We start from the raw sequence: 23,058 nt of genomic DNA on the forward strand, positions 1-23,058 counted from the left end.
ATAATGTTGCAGGTTAATAGATGAATGAATGATAATCTGGCTGCATGACTGGGATTGGGATTATTTATTTATTTATTTTTAATATGTTGAATAAATTACATCATTCCATTTACTGCTGGATAAAATATCAGTGTAAAAATAATAAAATCCTGCATGGAGAGCGGATGATTTTTAAAACCTTTTGATATGTTAATATTTGTTTGTTCTCCCCGCTACGCTCCGCCCCCTCTCTGAAACAGGCTGCGCCGCTCTGAGCTGTCACGCGCGCTGCACATCCACTTCCGTGTTTATGACACTGAGGGCGCGTGAGCCGCAGCCGGGTTTCTGTGTTGTCTGATTAAATTGCGGTGATGCGCCTCCGAGTTTTGTGTCTTTTTTGTGTTTTTGGCTTCGTGTCATTACAGTATGTCCCTCCAGTGAGTAACATTTTATTTATCAGTGTGTGTGTGTTTAGCTGTCTTTCTTTGTGTGTGTGTGTGTGTCTGTTAATCTCTTTGTCTTTATCGATGAGGTTGATTTCTTTGTCTGTCTGTATTAATTTATTTTTCTAACTACATGTCTGCCTCTCTAGCTGTCTGTCTGCCTCTATAACTGTCTGTCTGTCTGTCTAGCTAGCTGTCTGTCTAGTCTAACTAGCTGTCTGTCTGTCTAGCTGTCTGTCTAGCGAGCTGTCTGTCTAGTCTAACTAGCTGTCTGTCTGTCTAGCTGTCTGTCTAGCTAGCTGTCTGTCTGTCTAGCTGTCTGTCTGTCTAGCCAGCTGTCTGTCTGTCTGTCTGTCTGTCTAGCCAGCTGTAGGACTCCCTAAAGTGAATGACACATGAAATGGAATGACGAATGACAGGTAGTAAATTTGAACAATAAATGGTCCCTTGTCATTCAGATTCTTACAAATGGAATAATGATTGAAATCTTTAGTTTTAGACTTCCCTAGGATAAGATAAGTGGGTGCTTGGTGGGATATCAGCTTTTACGAGTCCCCCAGCTGTCTGTCTGTCTAGTCTAGCCAGCTGTCTGTCTAGTCTAACTAGCTGTCTGTCTGTCTAGCTGGCTGTCTAGCTAGCTGTCTGTCTGTCTTATTTCTTTGTCTGTATTAATCTTTTTCTAACCACATGTCTGTCTGTCTGTCTGTCTGTCTGTCTTATCTATGGTATTTATGTGTGTATGTATTTGCAGTACACGGAGGACTGTCAGACGGGGATGTACCCCCCCAGTGGCCCAACGTAAGTAGTGTTGTTGTTGTTGAGAATATCACACTGACTTTTGCAGCACTGGGCCCTGTACTACGAAGCGGGTTTTCTGGCTTACCAGGGTAACTTCGAGAGTAACTTGATCACGTGCAGCGTAACTTCCCGATTAACCCATACTACGAAAGTTGGCTATGTTCAAACCGAGGTATGCTGCCATGGCAACTTACGCTGCATCTCAAACCTGCTCGTCTCAGGTTATGTTCTTGGTTAACCCGAGGTTTCCGATTAACCACACCCTTTTTAAACACCACCTCTCGACTGACATTTCCTCTAGAGACAATGCCAGCGTACCTGGATGACCCGTGCGATATCGGAGCGCAGATTAGAGATGGGATTTATGGCTCTTTGATGGGATCCGCATCTTTGTGATCCGTTCTTTGAAAAGAGCCGTTCAAAAGACTGGCTCATTTGGCTCTTTTTAAATATTTATTCAGTTTTAAGAAGACAGCGTCTAAAGAAGCCAGATCCCTCTGCTTAGACAGTGACATCAATATTTCTGGACATACCTTTTATATAAAGCAACCTAGACTTACATTATTGTAACCCCTAAACGCTCATAAATAACCATTAAAAAACAATGAGGGCTTCAATGAATGTCCATGCAGAACGGCTTTTCTGTAAAAAAAAAAAACAGAACCCACTCAAGAACATAGTTATCAAGAACGCAAGAATATTTTATAGAAAAACACTTGTTTTACAAAAATATTTAAGTCTGAGATACAAAATAGATAAAACTACAATAAATAACACAAGAACTAGTTATCACACAAGAACATTTTAATAGAAAAAAACAAACTTTCTATATTAAAAATATTGAAATTGTAACAAAAATAGATACAACTAAACAGTCAGATAAATAGATAAAGTTATAACAAGAACACAAGATTATTTTAATAGGAAAAAACTATTAATGCAAAAAATACATTATTATTAGAAAAATAGATACAACTAGACAAACAGATAAATAAATGAAATACACAAAAATAGAACAAGCAAAATGACGATAGAATAAATTAAATGAACGTCCGTGCAAAGTAGTTTCCCCACAATATTATCATTAATATCACACAACATTATAAACTATATACAAAACAATTTGAACTATTAGGCAAACAGATAAAACTTGAATAAATAAAAGGCAAATGAATGCTTGCCTGCACGCGCGCGCGCACACACACACACACACACACCCTATTATGAATGATGTTTTTATATTTCATTTTCACCTGTTGCCAGGTGCGTTTGGCACTGCTGTTGCCTCTGAAATGTTCACAGGACATGCACCAACTTAGTCAAAGGGACTGAACAGTCAGTCATCCTAATTCATGTGACTCTGTGCACATATCAGCTTAAGTAGGCTACTCCATGAATTTACCATGCCAAATTTTATTCAGGATTTTTCGGACATTAAACAAGCTATATATGACTGGGGCCACGTCGAAGGACCATTTTCTGTGACTTGTGATTGATCATGAAGCTTTCTCTCATCCTGTACTTCTGTTCTGGAACATGTAGAAGGGAGAATGTACTTGCGCATTTACCCGATCGGCAATTCGTTGCCAACATGCTTGCCGCTCCTTATTGGCAGCCGCTGTGTTAGATTTTGCTCTTAATGTTGTTTTGAACTCCTCGTAGCTTCGCATTATGACAGCGCATTCTTCTTCTGTGAAGTACGGCGACCGTGCCATTGTGAACAGTGGTGATTTGCGCTGATAACCTCCCCTTTCACGTGAACGCGCATTAACCCTGATTAGGTTAACACAGGTTCAACAAATCAACTTCATAACTGGCGTCGTAGTACCGTTTAACCCCAAACAAGATAACCAGGTTTTGTCAACCCCGGTTTAGCGGGGGAACCCTGGGTTACTTCTGGGTAGGTTGACCTCCGTTCGTAGTACAGGGCCCTGAAGTGTCACAAGCTGCATGGAAACAATAAAACACATATATCAGAACAGGAACTAACATGTTTCATGTATGCTCCACAACAGTAAAATGTAACTATAAATGGATCTTCTTCTTCTTCTTTTGGCTGCTCCCGATTAGGGGTCGCCACAGCATATCTTTCGTCTCCATCGCTCCCTGTCTTCCGCATCCTTCTCTACCACACCTGCCACTTTCATGTCCTCTCTCACCACATCCATGTATCTCTTCTTTGGCCTTCCTCATTTTCATTTGCCTGGCAGCTCCATCCTCAACATTCTCCTTCCCACATGCTCTGCATCTCTTCTCAGGATGTGCCCGTACCATCTCAGTCTCATCTCTCTTAGCTTCATTCCCAAGCTCTCCACATGTGCCGTCCCTCTGATGTGCTCGTTCCTTATCCTGTCCAACCTCCCATCGCAAACCTTAACATCCTCAACTCCGCCATCTCCAACTTTGCCTCCTGTCTCTTTGTTAAGGGTACAGTCTCCAATCCATACATCACAGCTGGTCTCACTACTGTCTTATACATCTTACCTTTCACTTTTGCTGGGACTTTCCTATCACAAGTGACTCCCGAAATCCTTCTCCAACTGCTCCACCCTGCCTGCACTCTCTTTCTCACCTCACTATCGCAGCCTCCATTTTCCTGCACAGTTGACCCCAGGTACTGGAATTCACCAACTTTCTTTACATCTACTCCTTGCATCTTCACTACACTCTCATCCCCATTCTCATTGATGCACATGTATTCTGTTTTGCTCCTGCTCACCTTCATTCCTCTTCGTTCCAATGCATCCCTCCATCTCTTCAAACCCAACTCAACCTCCTTTCTACTTTCACCACATATGTCAATATCATCTGCAAACTTCATGTTCCATGGTGACTCTTGCCTCACTTCGTCCGTCAAGCTATCCATTACTATGGCAAACAAGAAAGGACTCAAAGCAGATCCTTGATGGAGTCCCACCTTCACCTTGAACCATTCAGTCGTTCCAACTGCACACCTCACTGCTGTTTCACTGTTCTCATACACGTCTTGCACCACTCTAATATACTTCCCATTCACTCCACACTTTCTCATACAATACCATAACTCATCTCTCGGCACTCTATCGTATGCCTTCTCCAGGTCTACAAACACACAATGTAGCTTTCTCTGGCCTTCTCTGTACTTCTCCATTAACGTTCTTAAAGCAAAAATTGCATCCGACGTGCTCTTCCTTGGCATAAACCCGTACTGCTGTTCACAGATTGCTACCTCTCTTCTCAATCTCGCCTTCAATACCCTTTCCCATAACTTCATGGTGTGGCTCATCAATTTTATTCCTCTGTAATTACTGCAGCTCTGTACTGTACATCTCCCTTATTCTTGTATATTGGGACTAGCACACTCTTCTCCATTCATTCGGCATTTTCTCATTCTCTAAAATGGATAAAAAGTACAATGTGACACAATTTTAAGAAATAAAACCTATTAATTGTTGGCTAATTACTGTCGCCTCATCGGAGTTCCTCTTTTTCCACAGCAGTTTTCTAAAGATCACAGTGGTTTATTTATTAAAGAATGGTACATTGTACTTTAATCAGTCTATAGTTAATTTAGTTAATTATTATAATTAATACTTTTTTCAGATTTAAAGGTGCAGTCACTTGGTACACTGTCAACCTCGACTTGCCCCCAAGCAAAAGATGGACAGAAATCATCACGGATAAGAAGAATGATGTAAGTTGACCCCGGCGTGATCACTGTTGCTATGGTAACGTTAATGTTCTCAGTCAGTGATTTGGGTTATTTGATTTGTGGTAGTTAAGAGGAGCAGGAGCAAGTGCTGAATGTCTGCTGGTGTTTATTTTGACTTTTGTTTGTATTTACAGCTGTTTTTTTTTTTTTTTTTAATCATTTAGAACTTGACAGAGTTCAGTATCAGAGTCTGACTGACATGCAAAGTCGGTATCAGTGGATACGGTAGATTGGATCGATACCTGTTACTAGAATTGGTGTCAGAGCGATAACTAATGCTGTTGGTTTTGGATCATTACTGGCGTTGGGCTGATACCCGGGGCCGGTGCAGGAGTCGGACCGGCACCGAATGGCAGTGCAGGAGTCGGACCGCCACCTGTCAGAACCCTTCTAATACTATTTTTACTCTGCAATGTTGGATGCCAGTGTAGGTGTCGGACTGATACCTGATGCCAGTGTTGATGTCAGAACCCTTCTCCTACTATTTTTTTTTTCATTTAAACTTTATTATACACAGAATCCAAAAAAGATAAACCTTATTTACATTGGAGCTGTGTTTAATTAAAGGAATTATAAAAACATCTCATCTCATTATCTCTAGCCGCTTTATCCTGTTCTACAGGGTCGCAGGCAAGCTGGAGCCTATCCCAGCTGACTACGGGCGAAAGGCGGGGTACACCCTGGACAAGTCGCCAGGTCATCACAGGGTTGACACATAGACACAGACAACCATTCACACTCACATTCACACCTACGGTCAATTTAGAGTCACCAGTTAACCTAACCTGCATGTCTTTGGACTGTGGGGGAAACCGGAGCACCCGGAGGAAACCCACGCGGACACGGGGAGAACATGCAAACTCCACACAGAAAGGCCCTCGCCGGCCACGGGGCTCGAACCCGGACTTTCTTGCTGTGAGGCGACAGCGCTAACCACTACACCACCGTGCCGCCCTGTATATAAAAATATAGATAAAAAATATAAGAATATAAATATGTTCAAATAAAAATTCGCAAATAATAATAATAATAATAATAATGATGAAACAATAATAAGAAACTACATTAAGAAATTCTGCATAGCATCAGATAAAATAATATCGAAGGTCAGATTAGTGCCAGTACTTAAATACGTACAAAATACGCAGGCTCATAATTAACTTTAGACCAGTAATTATTAGTAAAAGCCCTTACAGAAAAAGATTTCTTGATATTGTCATCAAGACTATTAAACAATTTCGACAATTTTTACTCTGCAGTTTGGTGTTCAACTCATCCCTGATGTCAGGATCAGTGTCTGTTGGTTACTGGTGCCTCATATGGATACTCAAAGCCAGTGTTGGTGTTGGACTGACACCTAAAGACAAGATCAGCGTCTGATCAATAGCACTAGTTTACAGTTGTGACCTGATAAACCATGGGCATAATACTGTAAGAACAATACTTGATTTAGAGGTCTAACCTATCGTGGCCCACATCTGATTAATCATTTCAGTGTAATACTGTGCACTGTTTGTGTTGTTTATCACCCTGTTTTTAGAAGAGGTCTTGATTTTTTTTTTTTCCATTTAGCTGATCAGCATGGTCCAGGCCATCAGAGATCTGGCAGATGCCTTCGTCCCTAGTGGGCGTCTCGAGGAGTTCATTGACGAGGCTTTGGTAAGTGTCTACAAAAAAGAAGATTGGTCTTGTTCCAGTTTAAAAGGCAAGAGAGTCGAGAGTCCATGCATGGGTGGCATCCGTGGGCATTTATTTTAGTTCCTGAATCACAGATAAACCAAATAATGGACAGTTAAAAGGCATAACCGGAGACGTTGTAGGTGTTGGATGCACTTGGTGGTGATGTCGTGACCGGTTTGCTATGTGTTTGACTTGTAGCCCTTGATGATCGACACTCTTCCGTATCCTTTCAACGAAGAGATTAAAGGAATCGCAACAGCATCCGGAGTTCCTCTGGGTAGGAAATTCAATTATTACATATTTCCAAGTTCATTATTGCCTGGGACTAACCTTTGAAGTAAAACTTATGGGTCTAAGGGTTTATTTCTTTTCTTTTTTTTAAGGCGAGGTCATTCTTTTCAACATATTCTATGAGGTTTTCACCGTGTGCACCTCGCTGGTCGCTGAAGATCCTGACGGTAAGCAAATAATAATCATCTGTGTAGCCAGTTGTACCTCAGTGCTGTTTAATTCTGGATTCTGATTGGTCAGAAGGTGTTGATTCTAGAACAGCAGCTCTGATAGTAGTGCAGCTGTAAATCCCAGGTTTATACGAACATGCTCCGTGTAATACGTTATCGTTTCTATAGTAACAGCTCAATCGCAGGATGGACGCTCCTCAAAAACAGACTAAAAGCGGACATCTTCTTCAAGACAGAGGAGTTTACGCTTTTGTCGGTGAAATGACAAGCCGTTTGTTTACATATTTATTTATTTATTTATTTATTTATTGTCTCGTTAACTTCAATAGAGATAAAAATGTGATCGGTGGAGCAACACTTGTTTATTGCCGCTGTAGCATAGACCTAACTTGTTTTGCAGACATTAACTACAAATGGATGCAAGCACCATGTGGTGATGTAAATAAAAATAAATAAATGTTTGTTTTGGCAAATCGCTGCGGTGTAAGAGGAATAAAAATCACGAGGACATCTTGTTGTTTTACCATAATGTCTGTTTTGTGTGTTTAAATATGGTCTCTTGGGATTTAAATGTGGGTTTTTTTCCCCCAAAGGAAACCTCCTTCATGCTCGGAATCTGGATTTCGGACTTTTTATGGGGTCGGTATTTTATTTATTTAATAATTCTTTACTTTTTGAGCAAATGAGTCACTCAATTATTATTTTTTTCCCATTTTTTAAAATTGTAACTAACTGAATTTAAAAACAAAACAGCCATGTAAAGATGGTTGAATTCAGGTTTTCGTGTGTGTGTGTGTGTGTGTGTAGTTGGGACATGAAGAACAAGTCATGGGTGATCACGGAGAAGCTGAAGCCTCTCGTGGTGAATGTGGACTTCAGGAGGAACAACAACACCGTATTCAAATCCACAAACTTCGCCGGCTACGTGGGAATGCTCACCGGCATCCGGCCTGTAACGTACACTTTTTTTATTTCTAAAAAAAAATAATAATAATAATTCTATAATATGTCATGTTAGATACAACAAGGATAATTGTTCTGCATTATTTCATAACAAGCAGTTATTAGATCCCTAAATAAGCTTAACAGATGCCATTATGGCCCAATAGATAGGCGAATACAAATCCAGCAGGCTGCGAGCTGGACAGGAAAGCATTATAAACGCTAACATTTGTATTTGAGTATAACAGAAGCTACATGTTCTCTAATACAGTGTAATAGATGCGTACGTCCTTCAGAGAACAATGAAGTCTACACACGCTAACCACATTTTCACCTCACACTGCTTTAACACACACCGCAGCTGATAAAGTGAATACACAATCAGAGCAGGCTGAGTGTTTTCACTTTCAGCACACACGCTGGACTTCAGCTTAAGCGACCTTTAGATACTGGGTTTCTTCTGCGAGTCTTATCACGTTCCAGAGAAGTTTCTTATTGAACAGAAATCTTAAAAAAAGTGACAGGAACGAAGGTAGTGTAGAACACACACACATTACAGGATATCATATGAGCCACATATTCGGTTTTTACAGCATTGCAAGTCACTTTGATTTCTTCATCGCATGACCTTTCAGTTCTGTTTTCAGAATCTGTTTCAAAACTGACGGATATCACAAGACTGTCAACCTCATGATTTCCTCCCTCTCTCTCTCTGTCTGTCTGTCTGTCTGTTTCTGAAGTACGTGTTCACCCTGACGATGAACGAAAGATTCAGCTTGGACGGTGGCTACATCGGTGAGTCACGTCTCCTCCCTCTCTTTCCTCCAAAAAGAAGAAATTTTGATCCAGGACCAGCTCCTTTCCCATCCCTACAGTCATGTGCATTAGGATCTGAAGAGAAAACTGATCCAGGATCAGCAGGATGATGATACTACACTGAGTCATTTCAATTGACTCATTTAAACAAGTTGTTGAGAAGCTCGATTTCTGTTTGACTCAAATGATTCATCTCATCTCATTATCTCTAGCCGCTTTATCCTGTTCTACAGGGTCGCAGGCAAGCTGGAGCCTATCCCAGCTGACTACAGGCGAAAGGCGGGGTACACCCTGGACAAGTCTCCAGGTCATCACAGGGCTGACACATAGACACAGACAACCATTCACACTCACATTCACACCTACGGTCAATTTAGAGTCACCAGTTAACCTAACCTGCATGTCTTTGGACTGTGGGAGAAACCGGAGCACCCGGAGGAAACCCACGCGGACACAGGGAGAACATGCAAACTCCACACAGAAAGGCCCTCGCCAGCCCCGGGGCTCGAACCCAGGACCTTCTTGCTGTGAGGCGACAGCGCTAACCACTACACCACCGTGCCGCCTCAAATGATTCATTTAAAAGCTTATTTGTTTTGCAGTTTTGATTGTCAGTATGAGCAGAAATGAACACTGACTGATCTGGGAACAGCTCATTGCTCTCAGTATATTGGCAATGATGCACGCGTTGCCCTAATACTCTAATTCTAAGTTTCTGTATCTGTCTGACCGATCACAAACCAGCATTTCATCACGGCTTTCTTTAAAAAAAAACATACATGCATGTTAATAATCAGTCGTATCTCCAGAGTGATGTAGAACACTAATTTGCATACAGTGGGGCAAAAAAGTATTTAGTCAGTCACCAATTGTGCAAGTTCTCCCACTTAAAAAGATGAGAGAGGCCTGTAATTTTCATCATAGGTATACCTCAACTATGAGAGACAGAATGAGAAAAAAAAAAAATCCAGAAAATCACATTGTCTGATTTTTAAAGAATTTATTTGCAGATTATGGTTGAAAATAAGTATTTGGTCAATAACAAAAGCTCATCTCAATACTTTATGTACCCATTGTTGGCAATGACAGAGGTCAAATGTTTTCTGTAAGTCTTCACAAGGTTTTCACACACTGTTGCTGGTATTTTGGCCCATTCCTCCATGCAGATCTCCTCTAGAGCAGTGATGTTTTGGGGCTGTCGCTGGGCAACACGGACTTTCAACTCCCTCCAAAGATTTTCTATGGGGTTGAGATCTGGAGACTGGCTAGGCCACTCCAGGACCTTGAAATGCTTCTTACGAAGCCACTCCTTCGTTGCCCGGGCCGTGTGTTTGGGATCATTGTCATGCTGAAAGACCCAGCCACGTTTCATCTTCAATGCCCTTGCTGATGGAAGGAGGTTTTCACTCAAAATCTCACGATACATGGCTCCATTCATTCTTTCCTTTACACGGATCAGTCGTCCTGGTCCCTTTGCAGAAAAACAGCCCCAAAGCATGATGTTTCCACCCCCATGCTTCACAGTAGGTATGGTGTTCTTTGGATGCAACTCAGCATTCTTTCTCCTCCAAACATGACAAGTTGAGTTTTTACCAAAAAGTTCTATTTTGGTTTCATCTGACCATATGACATTCTCCCAATCCTCTTCTGGATCATCCAAATGCTCTCTAGCAAACTACAGACGGGCCTGGACATGTACTGGCTTAAGCAGGGGGACACGTCTGGCACTGCAGGATTTGAGTCCCTGGCGGCGTAGTGTGTTACTGATGGTAGCCTTTGTTACTTTGGTCCCAGCTCTCTGCAGGTCATTCACTAGGTCCCCCCGTGTGGTTCTGGGATTTTTGCTCACCGTTCTTGTGATCATTTTGACCCCACGGGGTGAGATCTTGCGTGGAGCCCCAGATCGAGGGAGATCATCAGTGGTCTTGTATGTCTTCCATTTTCTAATAATTGCTCCCACAGTTGATTTCTTCACACCAAGCTGCTTACCTATTGCAGATTCAGTCTTCCCAGCCTGGTGCAGGTCTACAATTTTGTTTCTGGTGTGCTTTGACAGCTCTTTGGTCTTGGCCATAGTGGAGTTTGGAGTGTGACTGAGGTTGTGGACAGGTGTCTTTTATACTGATAACGAGTTCAAACAGGTGCCATTAATACAGGTAACGAGTGGAGGACAGAGGAGCCTCTTAAAGAAGTTGTTACAGGTCTGTGAGAGCCAGAAATCTTGCTTGTTTGTAGGTGACCAAATACTTATTTTACCGAGGAATTTACCAATTAATTCATTAAAAATCCTACAATGTGATTTCCTGGATTCTTTCCCCCCATTCTGTCTCTCATAGTTGAAGTGTACCTATGATGAAAATTACAGGCCTCTCTCATCTTTTTAAGTGGGAGAACTTGCACAATTGGTGGCTGACTAAATACTTTTTTGCCCCACTGTATCTCCTTTCAGACATATCCCCCATTTTAATCTGATGTCAGCTGACTTCATTTGGCTCATTTAAGTGAATCGTTAAAAAGGAGTCGATGATGATTCATCGTAGATCAGTGCTTTTTGATAATATCAGTTGAACTTCCAGATTTATTTAACTTCAATCTGATTTAATTTTTAAAAAAAAAGCTGATCCAGTCAAACACATTCACCTTATAATGACTAGGTTGATTCATTTGAATCATTTGAACTCCTTTAAAAGATTCGTCCAAAAGGAGTCGTTGATGATGACTGATCATAGATCAGCACTTTTATTGGGTATTAGTTGAACCTCCTGAATGACACTATGTCTTAACTTGAACTGATTCCTATTTTTAATGTTGAAATTGACTCCTTTGAATCATTTGAGCTCATTCGAAAGAGTCGTTCAAAAGGAGTCGGGAATGACGACTGATCCCAGACCAGCACTTTCATGGTAATAGTTGAACCTGTAGAATGACAACAGATCAGTTTAACGCTCCAGTCACTTCCATCTCATTTGCCTTTTTAATCTGTCTAGATTGATTGATTCATTTGAATCATTTAAAGCTATTTAAAAGAATCATTCAAGAGGAGTCATTTATGAAGTGATTCATGGTAATGTTTTCCAGGATTTTTACAGCTTTGTCAGTGTAACGATGTGATTTATTGTAATAATCGCAGAAAGTTTGGACCACACAAAGTTTCCAGTTTGAGCCACACAGCCAAGATCTGTTCAGTGTCCAAAATCTAATTCTTTAGTTTTCTGCTTGACGTTGAAGCCAGTGTTGTGATGCGAGATGTGCAGGATTTTTGTTTTTAAATCAAGTTTTCGTTGATGCTTTGTCCACGCCCACCACCTCTGGTGTAACAAAATGTTCATGTACAGTGCTCAGCATAAATAAGTACACCCCCTTTCAAAAGTAACACTTTAAACAATATCTCAATGAACACAAACAATTTCCAAAATGTTGACAAGACAAAGTTTAATATAACATCTGTTTAACTTATAATGGGAAAAAGCAAGATTAATAATATAACTTAGATTACACATTTTCCAATTTTACTCAAGTTGGGGTGGTGCAAAAATGAGTACACCCCACAACAAAAACTACTATATCTAGTACTTTGTATGGCCTCCATGATTTTTAATGACAGCAGCAAGTCTTCTAGGCATGGAATGAACACGTTGGCGACATTTTGCAACATCAATCTTTTTCCATTCTTCAACAATGACCTCTTTTAGTGACTGGATGCTGGATGGAGAGTGATGCTCAACTTGTCTCTTCAGAATTCCCCAAAGAAAATCGTTTCTTTACACCACAAAGGTGAAGGCTACAAGAAGATCAGCAAAGCTTTACTTATCAGTCAGAATACTGTAGCAAAAGTGGTACAGAAATTTAAGAAAGATGGAACTGCAACCATCTCACAGAGACGTCCAGGTCATCCACGGAAGTTAACACCTCGACAGGAGCGTCTTCTGATGAGAAGGGTTGAAGAAAATCGGCATGCAAGTTCACTGCAGTTATCCAAAGAAGTAGAAAGCCAAACTGGGGTGACTATTTCCCGTGACACAATATGGTGTACACTGCAGAGGAATGGCATGCATGGATGCCGTCCACGAAAGAAGCCTCTCCTAAAGCCCAGGCACAAAAAAGCCTGCCTAGAGTTTGCCAGGGCCCATGCTGACAAAGATGAAGACTACTGGGACTCTATACTCTGGAGTGATGAGACCAAGATAAATGTTTTTGGAACTGATGGCTTCAAAACTGTATGGCATCGCAAAGGTGAGGAATACAAAGAAAACTGCATGGTGCCTACAGTGAAACATGGTGGTGGCAGCGTCCTTATGTGGGGCTGCATGAGTGCTGCTGGTGTCGGGGAGCTGCATTTCACTGATGGCATCATGAATTCACAGATGTATTGCTCTATACTGAAAGAGAAGATGCTACCATCACTCTGTGCCCTTGGTCGTCGTGCACTTTTCCCACATGACAGTGATCCTAAACACACATCTAAGGCCACTGTTGGATTTCTGAAGAAGAACAGGGTGAAAGTGATTCAGTGGCCAAGTATGTCTCCTGATCTGAACCCAATCAAACACCTATGGGGAATTCTGAAGAGACAAGTTGAGCATCACTCTCCATCCAGCATCCAGTCACTAAAAGAGGTCATTGTTGAAGAATGGAAAAAGATTGATGTTGCAAAATGTTGCCAACTTGTTCATTCCATGCCTAGAAGACTTGGTGCTGTCATTAAAAATCATGGAGGCCATACAAAGTACTAGATGTAGTAGTTTTTGTTGTGGGGTGTACTCATTTTTGCACCACCCTAATTTGAGTAAAATTGAAAAATGTGTAATCTAAGTTTATATTATTAACTTTACTTTCGCATTATAAGTTAAACAGATGTTATATTAAACTTTGTCTTGTGAACATTTTGGAAATTGTGTTCATTGAGATATTGTTTAAAATGTTACTTTTCAAAGGGGTGTACTTATTTACGCTGAGCACTGTAAATAGGACAGCAAAATATGACCTTTCTCCTGGTGTCAGTACTTTACTCGGATAGATAGATCAGCACCTGGGTTCAATAAAGTGTGTAAATATGTTCTGCAGGAATTCTGGAGTGGATCGTGGGGAAGAGAGACGGCATGTGGATGAGCTTCCTGACTCGCTTCGTCTTAGAAAACGCCACCAGGTATAAACGAGTTAAAGGGTCAAGTCTGGTGATGAATCAGTGTATGACTGCAAGATTAAATAATAATAATTATAATAATAATAATAATAATAATTTACACTGATCTAGGAACAGCTCGTCCCTCTCACTGTGTTGCCAATATTTCCGTAAAAGGGCAGCTTCTTCCAGTTTCCTGTATCTGACCAATCAGAGGCTCTAATACTTATACTGATGCATGTGTTCATTTTAGAAGCTAGCAGCTTGGATTAAGTCTTAGTCTTTTGAAGAAAAACAATGAATAGTTTTATTTTAGTCATTTGTTTGTTGGTTTTATTCAAGATGTTTGAGTTTCCATATACAATTCCTTCCTAAACGGAACACCAGCTTGCTTGAGAAATGCACGTTAGTTACAGGTTTTTACATAACATTTCTTTGTCTTCTTTAATAATGGAGCTCCTGCGAGCGGAGCCCCATAGGCATAGAGTGTGGATACATAAAGAAACCCATTGAGATGTTTTCTGATGGTTTCGGTCCTGTGTGTGTTTCCACTATCCCAGTGTTAGCAATTGCCAGTTATGCACGCCGCCTAGTGGCCAGTGTTAGCAATTGCCAGTTGTATACACCGCCTAGTGGCCAATGTTAGCAATTACCAGTCATACACACCGCCTACACGGTGGTGTAGTGGTTAGCACTGTCGCCTCACAGCAAGAAGGTCCGGGTTCGAGCCCAGCGGCCGGCGAGGGCCTTTCTGTGTGGAGTTTGCATGTTCTCCCCGTGTCCGCGTGGGTTTCCTCCGGGTGCTCCGGTTTCCCCCACAGTCCAAAGACATGCAGGTTAGGTTAACTGGTGACTCTAAATTGACCGTAGGTGTGAATGTGAGTGTGAATGGTTGTGTGTGTGTCTATGTGTCAGCCCTGTGATGACCTGGCGACTTGTCCAGGGTGTACCCCGCCTTTCGCCCGTAGTCAGCTGGGATAGGCTCCAGCTTGCCTGCAACCCTGTAGAACAGGATAAAGTGGCTAGAGATGAGATAAGATGAGATGAGACACGCTGCCTAGTGGCCAGTGTTAGTAATTACCAATCATACACACCGCCTAGGGGTGGCACGGTGGTGTAGTGGTTAGCGCTGTCGCCTCACAGCAAGAAGGTCCGGGTTTGAGCCCAGCGGCTGACGAGGGCCTTTCTGTGCGGAGTTTGCATGTTCTCCCCGTGTCTGCGTGGGTTTCCTCCGGGTGCTCCGGTTTCCCCCACAGTCCAAAGACATGCAGGTTAGGTTAACTGGTGACTCTAAATTGACCGTAGGTGTGAATGTGAGTGTGAATGGTTGTCTGTGTCTATGTGTCAGAACTGTGATGACCTGGCGACTTGTCCAGGGTGTACCCCGCCTTTCGCCCGTAGTCAGCTGGGATAGGCTCCAGCTTGCCTGCGACCCTGTAGAAGGATAAAGCGGCTAGAGATAATGAGATGAGATGAGATGAGACATGCCGCCTAGTGGCCAGTGTTAGCCGGTAAAGAAGTAAAACAAAAGAGGCTGGCTATGATATATAAGAAAATTCTACAACCCAGAAACAGATCGGAGCTCCCCTTTTTGGCAGTGCCTAAATCTATATATTAATGTTAGTCTAATGAGAGCCTTTATGACTCCTGCAGCTATGAGGAAGCTAAGAATCTGCTGTCCGACACGAAGCTGTTGGCTCCTGCTTACTTCATTCTGGGAGGCAACCAGAGTGGCGAGGCGTGCATCATCACCCGCTCCCGAACACAAAACCTCAACCCTCTAGAGTGAGAACACACACACATACACACACCCCATATCTATCTATCTATCTATCTATCTATCTATCTATCTATCTACAGTGGTGCTTAAAAGTTTGTGAACCCTTTAGAATTTTCTATATTTCTGCATAAATATGACCTAAAACATCATCAGATTTTCACACAAGTCCTAAAAGTAGATAAAGAGAACCCAGTTAAACAAATGAGACAAAAATATTATACTTGGTCATTTATTTATTGAGGAAAATGATCCAATATTACATATCTGTGAGTGGCAAAAGCATGTGAACCTTTGCTTTCAGTATCTGGTGTGACCCCCTTGTGCAGCAATAACTGCAACTAAACGTTTGCGGTAACTGTTGATCAGTCCTGCACACTGGCTTGGAGGAATTTTAGCCCATTCCTCCATACAGAACAGCTTCAACTCTGGGATGTTGGTGGGTTTCCTCACATGAACTGCTCGCTTCAGGTCCTTCCACAACATTTCCATTGGATTAAGGTCAGGACTTTGACTTGGCCATTCCAAAATATTAACTTTATTCTTCTTTAACCATTCTTTGGTAGAACGACCTGTGTGCTTAGGGTCGTTGTCTTGCTGCATGACCCACCTTCTCTTGAAATTCAGTTCGTGGACAGATGTCCTGACATTTTCCTTTAGAATTCCCTGGTATAATTCAGAATTCATTGCCCCATCAATGATGGCAAGCTGTCCTGGCCCAGATGCAGCAAAACAGGCCCAAACCATGATACTACCACCACCATGTTTCACAGATGGGATAAGGTTCTTATGCTGGAATGCAGTGTTTTCTTTTCTCCAAACTTAACGCTTCTCATTTAAACCAAATTGTTCTATTTTGGGCTCAGCCGTCCACAAAACATTTTTCCAATAGCCTTCTGGCTTGTCCATGTGATCTTTAGCAAACTGCAGACAAGCAGCAAGTTTTTTGGAGAGCAGTGGCTTTCTCCTTGCAACCCTGTCATGCACACCATTGTTGTTCAGTGTTCTCCTGATGGTGGACTCATGAACATTAACATTAGCCAATGTGAGAGAGGCCTTCAGTTGCTTAGAAGTTACCCTGGGGTCCTTTGTGACCTCGCCGACTATTACACACCTTGCTCTTGGAGTGATCTTTGTTGGTCGACCACTCCTGGGGAGGGTAACAATGGTCTTGAATTTCCTCCATTTGTACACAATCTGTCTGACTGTGGATTGGTGGAGTCCAAACTCTTTAGAGATGGTTTTGTAACCTTTTCCAGCCTGATGAGCATCAACAACGCTTTTTCTGAGGTCCTCAGAAATCTCCTTTGTTTGTGCCATGATACACTTCCACAAACATGTGTTGTGAAGATCAGACTTTGATCGATCCCTGTTCTTTAAATAAAACAGGGTGCCCACTCACACCTGATTTGTCATCCAATTGAATGAAAACACCGGACTCTAATTTCACCTTCAAATTAACTGCTAATCCTAGAGGTTCACATACTTTTGCCACTCACAGGTATGTAATATTGGATCATTTTCCTCAATAAATAAATGACCAAGTATCATATTTTTGTCTAATTTGTTTAACTGGGTTCTCTTTATCTACTTTTAGGACTTGTGTGAAAATCTGATGATGTTTTGGGTCATATTTATGCAGAAATATAGAAAATTCTCAAGGGTTCACTAACTTTCAAGCACCACTGTATCTGTGTGTGTGTGTGTGTGTGTGTGTGTGTGTGTGTGTTTTTTTCAGGCTGGATGTTAAGCAGGGCCGTTGGTATGTGTTGGAGACAAATTATGACCACTGGAAGGCGCCACTGTTCCTCGATGACCGCAGAACACCGGCGATGAAGTGCATGAATCAGACCACACAGGCCGTGAGAATCTCAGTATACTGTTCAATAAAATAACAACTTTATTCATTAAAACAATTTGCTCCAGCAACTGTACATTTCAGTTTTTCTGAATAAACACACAGAACTGCAGAGAATATCTGTCCGTTTGGCTGTGTATCTACCTATTGATCTGTTGTCTGTCTGTTTGGTTGTGTATCTATCTGTCTGTTTGTCTCTGTCTGTGTGGCACTCTGTCTGTCTGTCTCTTTGTCTGTCTGTGGGGCTCTCTACCTGTCTGTCTCTTTGTCTGTCTGTCTATGTCTGTGGGGCTCTCTACCTGTCTGTCTGTCTCTTTGTCTGTCTGTTTGTCTCTGTCTGTGGGGCTCTCTACCTGTCTATCTGCCTGTCTCGTTGTGTATCTATCTATTCCTCTGTCTGTTTGGTTGTTTATCTACCTGTCTGTCGGTCTGTTTGTCTGTGGGGCTCTCTACCTGTCTCTCTTTTTTTCTGTCTGTCTGTCTACTTATTGGGTTTTCTATTGTTTATTGTTGATTTTGTGAAAAATGTGTCTCCTGCAGAATATCTCCATAAAGACGGTCTACGACGTCCTGTCCACTAAGCCGGTCTTAAACAAAGTAAGTCTCGTTTGTTTGTTTATTTGTTAATAAATGCTGTAAAATTCTGGGTTCTGATTGGTCAGAAACTTGTGGATTGATTGATTTGATTTTCTGTAGCAGCTGCAAATCACAGGTTTATATGAATGCACTCGTTCCTCCTTTCTTTCTCTCCCTCTCCCTTCTCTCTCTGTCTGTAGTTAACTACATACACAACACTAATGGAGGTGTCGAAGGGGAAGTTGGAGTCGTTTATCCGGGACTGTCCGAGCCCCTGCATGCCGTGGTAAAAGCTCAGACGCGTCCCTCAGCGCTTCTCCAGAACGTTGTTTTACTCAGTGCATGTGCCTTATTGAGATTGCTCGTCCCTCAAACCTTCACAGTGATCGTTTTATTCTAAAATTAATATAATAAAATGGAAGCCATGAATTTCATTAAGCACTACTGCGGTGATTTTCATTTTAATTCTGTATAAAGGACTAGATTTAGTACTAGATTTTACTTCTGTGGCTCAGATTTTATCGTTAACGTGACGTGTAGAATGTAAACAGGAGTATTGTGAATATCATAAATGAATTGATTTATATTAGAGCTAATGGCAGTAAAAGGTTTTATGATGCATTTTACTCACTAAGGCCTAGTTTTATCAGCACAGAGGGACAAATTAAAACCTTATCAATGCAATATGTACTGAATGAATTTGTTAGGATTTCTTGGAAGTATTCAACAATAGGACAATTTGTTTACAAATCATGTATTAGTGTGTGCGCATAATTAATTATTTTTTCCCATGTGAGTGTTTTTATGTTTAAGGATGTTGTGTTATCTGAATGTTCGTAGCTTGGCTTCCTAACACGTGTGTTTCTGCTCACTACACAAAACACCAATATAATCTCTATCCTATCTACACTTTGATGTAAAAAAAAAAACTGACTGATTTATGATGGTGATGATGAGAATGATAATAATGTGTTTCCTGTGAATCATCATCTTCCACTTCGTAATTTACGCTTCTAGAACTCAATGCTACATGTACGAAGAAGTAATTCTACAATTACAGTAAAGATTCTTGCTGGAACACGTTACTATGGTAATGTTTTGACAGGCGGCGCTAAGTGGAGGCTCATGATGTCGTATCACGAGCTACAGATCGTCAGAATTGTTGTGTCAGTTAATAAAGTGAGACGTAAATAAAGTAAAATTTTGTTCTTGCACTGTTGTATTTTTTTTTTTGATGAAATCGTCTCTGTTCTGCTGAATCCTGTTTCTGAATGATGAGAGAAAATGGATGAAAATTGTCATTGATGAAAATTAAAAACTTAAAGCAGATACGCAGATCCATGGCCTCACTTTTGTTTATAAATGCCTTGAGACCTCAAGAATGGCACAGGAATAGTTTTAAGCGTTAACAATAAATCTAATATCGCAATTTTTACGATTAAAGTGATTTCATATAGGTAACAGTCTGAGTGAATGACCTTGACGTCCGTAATGTCGCAGCAGGAAGTCTATCGGTCTCATCACCATTTCCACTATACTAAAACACAGAGCTGACTGCAACTCCAGTCCTCCATTTCGAGCTACTTTATCGCCATGCAATGTAGATGTGTTGCTGGGCGGTGCAGCAACACGACAGAAGGTGGATTTACTGTACGTTGCATTCATGGCCTAAGAATGTTCAAACTGCAAAGATTTGGACGCGTTTTGCGAGAAGTTCACGGGTATGTTGGTCTCTCCTTTGTTCTGCACATTTTACTGAAGACTCGTACGAGACCTCTGATCTGTTGAGGAGCGTTGGCTATAAGCCCGTATTGAAAGAGGGTGCAGTACCAACAATTAAAGGAAAACTACAAGAAAAGGAAAGTCTCATCTCATTATCTCTAGCTGCTTTATCCTGTTCTACAGGGCTGCAGGCAAGCTGGAGCCTATCCCAGCTGACTACGGGCGAGAGGCGGGGTACACCCTGGACAAGTCGCCAGGTCATCACAGGGCTGACACATAGACACAGACAACCATTCACACCTACGGTCAATTTAGAGTCACCAGTTAACCTAACCTGCATATCTTTGGACTGTGGGGGAAACCGGAGCACCCGGAGGAAACCCACGCGGACACGGGGAGAACATGCAAACTCCGCACAGAAAGGCCCTCGCCGGCCACGGGGCTCGAACCCGGACCTTCTTGCTGTGAGGCGACAGCGCTAACCACTACACCACCGTGCTGCCCAGAAACGGAAAGTCTCATCTCATCTCATTATCTGTAGCCGCTTTATCCTGTTCTACAGGGTCGCAGGCAAGCTGGAGCCTATCCCAGCTGACTACGGGTGAAAGGCGGGGTACACCCTGGACAAGTCGCCAGGTCATCACAGGGCTGACACATAGACACAGACAACCATTCACACTCACATTCACACCTACGGTCAATTTAGAGTCACCAGTTAACCTAACCTGCATGTCTTTGGACTGTGGGGGAAACCGGAGCACCCGGAGGAAACCCACGCGGACATGGGGAAAACATGCAAACTCCGCACAGAAAGGCCCTTGTCGGCCATGGGGCTCGAACCCGGACCTTCTTGCTGTGAGGCGACAGTGCTAACCACTACACCACCGTGCTGCCCAGAAACGGAAAGTATTTATTTTAGAAAGTAAATTCAGCTGCACCAGTTCTCCTGGAGTGTGAGCCGAGGGTTGTTGGTAAAATCTGGGATGGGACAGGACATATTATCGCTCAGGCAGTGACCTCCCCATGGTTGCTGCTAAAACTGGTGATGTGATGTGACTTTCCGTCCCGCCCCGGGTTTTAGTAATTGCCTGAGCCGAGCAGTAATGGCGGAGTACTCAGTATGGAGAAACTGGAGAATGAGTGGAGCAGCCGTCTGATTTCTCCGCTGGATACGCTTGCCTCAGCAGCAATATCTCACCCTTACGTGGAAGAAGCGAATGAACGGAAAACTGAACAAACAACTGAAAGTCAGATTGTTTTGAAACAATCGGCCACAAGGTCGGCCTTCAAGAAGCGAGAACACAGACGGGTAAGCTCCGACTCTCATTTGGATATAAAACACATTGTTTACCTGCATTTAGATTAATACATGTAACTTGTATTGTGTATTTAAGTTACCGGTATAAAGATTATTTAATTTGCTTCAGAATGTGATTGTCTCAGTTCATCTGATTATTTAATTAGCCTTTTCCGTTTTATCAGTGAAAATGCATGCATGTACATGTATGTTGCATAAGTTATAACACCCATCCTGTTTTAATGAGAGTCAACCCACAATCAGTGAAGTCAAATCAGTCTTAGTTGAGCAAGTCGGTAACGGCATTTCTTACTTTCACCATAAATTTTTATTCATATGACTTTGGTCTATAGCTGTAAAAGGCCTCGGCCTTAAAACCGGTTACTGCTGTGACGTCACACACTCAGGGCTGGCCGGCTCAGCGGGGCAGCTCAAACGCCAACTTTGCGGTTGATTTTAACTCTCAGAAACATATACTTTTATTCCCATTTATGCAGCTTACAAGAGTCAAGGGTGGAGATACTATCCACACAGAAATGTATTTAAAAATAAAGGTTCTGTGTATCTGCTTAAAACACACGTTAGGATCGGGGCTGTGAATTTCTGCAATATTTCACTTATTTAAATTATTTTGTTATATGTCTTTTATAGATTCTTGAAAGTCTTAGAATTGCTTGATTTTAATAATAATACTCAGTCTTTAATCTGGAGAAGAATTCCACAGGTTGTGTGCTTTGGTAAGTCGCCCAAGTTCTTTCAGTGAAGTTTGATGTTAGCATGTCGGGTGCCTTGGTGCATAAGATTTACTAGCTGGTAAACTTTTTTTTACCTTGAAAATTCAAGTTGCAGGTCGTTGGAGACAGCCGAACAAAAAACAAAACAAAAAACCCACAGACAAAAGAAAAACAAACAATCTGTCTTGTTTTGGGTTAATTACACACCCATATACAGTGGTGCTTGAAAGTTTGTGAACCCTTTAGAATTTTCTATACACTGTAAACCCGGATAAGTTGAGTACACTTCGACTTTAGTAAAGCGATTGCCTTAAGTGGTTTAAGTTATGAAGAGTAGAGAAAATGAATTTGTCAAGTACAATCAACTTGAACAACTTAATTAATGAACTAAACAAAAACTGTGCAGTCTACTTAAGACTAGAATGCTCAGAACTTAATATGATAAGTCTAATTCACTTAACTGCTTTAATATTTAAAATCTTAATATCCTCTTCACTGTAAGCCCGGATAAGTTGAGTTTACTTAAAAAATTTGAGGAAACCAGTTGCCTTAAAAAAATTAAGTAATGTATAATCAAAACTTGAGTGAATTAAACTTAAATGCTTGATGGGAATGGAATTGCTATTTTAAGTACAACACACTAAATACCAAGTTGATTTAACTTAAAATCTTTTGCTAAACCAATTGCTTTGTATAATCATTAAATGTAACATTAAGTTCATTACACTAAATGCCAAGTTGGTTTAATGCAATATAAATAGCAATATTAACTTTAATGAACAAAAAAAGAAAACAAAATGTACATTCTTTTTCTCTTTTATTGTAGATAGCACATTTACAAAAAAAAAAGGAGCAGAAAAAAAAACAATCAAATCCTGGATTCACAAGACTGACAGCATGGTGTTCATCTTTCTTAATGGCAGGACTGAGAAAATATGCATATACTATATAAGATTTTCACTGACAAATATTTACTTTCAGAGAGAGAGAGGGAGAGAGAGACAGGAGGGCAGAGAGAGAGAGGATGGAAAAGGTAAGCAATAGTGATGAACTGACACACCAAAAACCTACTTAACCAAATAACATGTCCAAATAAATCCAAACAGTGATACACCAACGGACCGTCGCCTTCCTTTCTCTCTCCTTCTCCCTTGTGCTGCGC

At 41.4% G+C, this 23,058-nt stretch overlaps 1 protein-coding gene across 1 annotated transcript; it reads left to right on the top strand.

Annotated features, from left to right (window-relative positions):
* Window positions 1-262: 262 nt before the first annotated feature.
* Window positions 263-19,357, top strand: asah1b (N-acylsphingosine amidohydrolase (acid ceramidase) 1b). The gene is made up of 14 exons (XM_060916744.1): window positions 263-416; window positions 1,174-1,220; window positions 4,803-4,893; window positions 6,484-6,570; window positions 6,790-6,868; window positions 6,975-7,049; window positions 7,646-7,691; window positions 7,860-8,004; window positions 8,735-8,789; window positions 13,875-13,956; window positions 15,586-15,717; window positions 17,448-17,571; window positions 18,108-18,164; window positions 18,344-19,357. The coding sequence occupies exons 1-14, from the start codon at window positions 351-353 to the stop codon at window positions 18,431-18,433; spliced, it is 1,176 nt and encodes a 391-aa protein (XP_060772727.1). The 5' UTR covers window positions 263-350; the 3' UTR covers window positions 18,434-19,357.
* The last annotated feature ends 3,701 nt before the right edge of the window (window positions 19,358-23,058 follow it).

This window comes from Neoarius graeffei, chromosome 3 (genome assembly GCF_027579695.1).
Source record: "Neoarius graeffei isolate fNeoGra1 chromosome 3, fNeoGra1.pri, whole genome shotgun sequence".
NCBI lineage: Eukaryota > Metazoa > Chordata > Actinopteri > Siluriformes > Ariidae > Neoarius > Neoarius graeffei.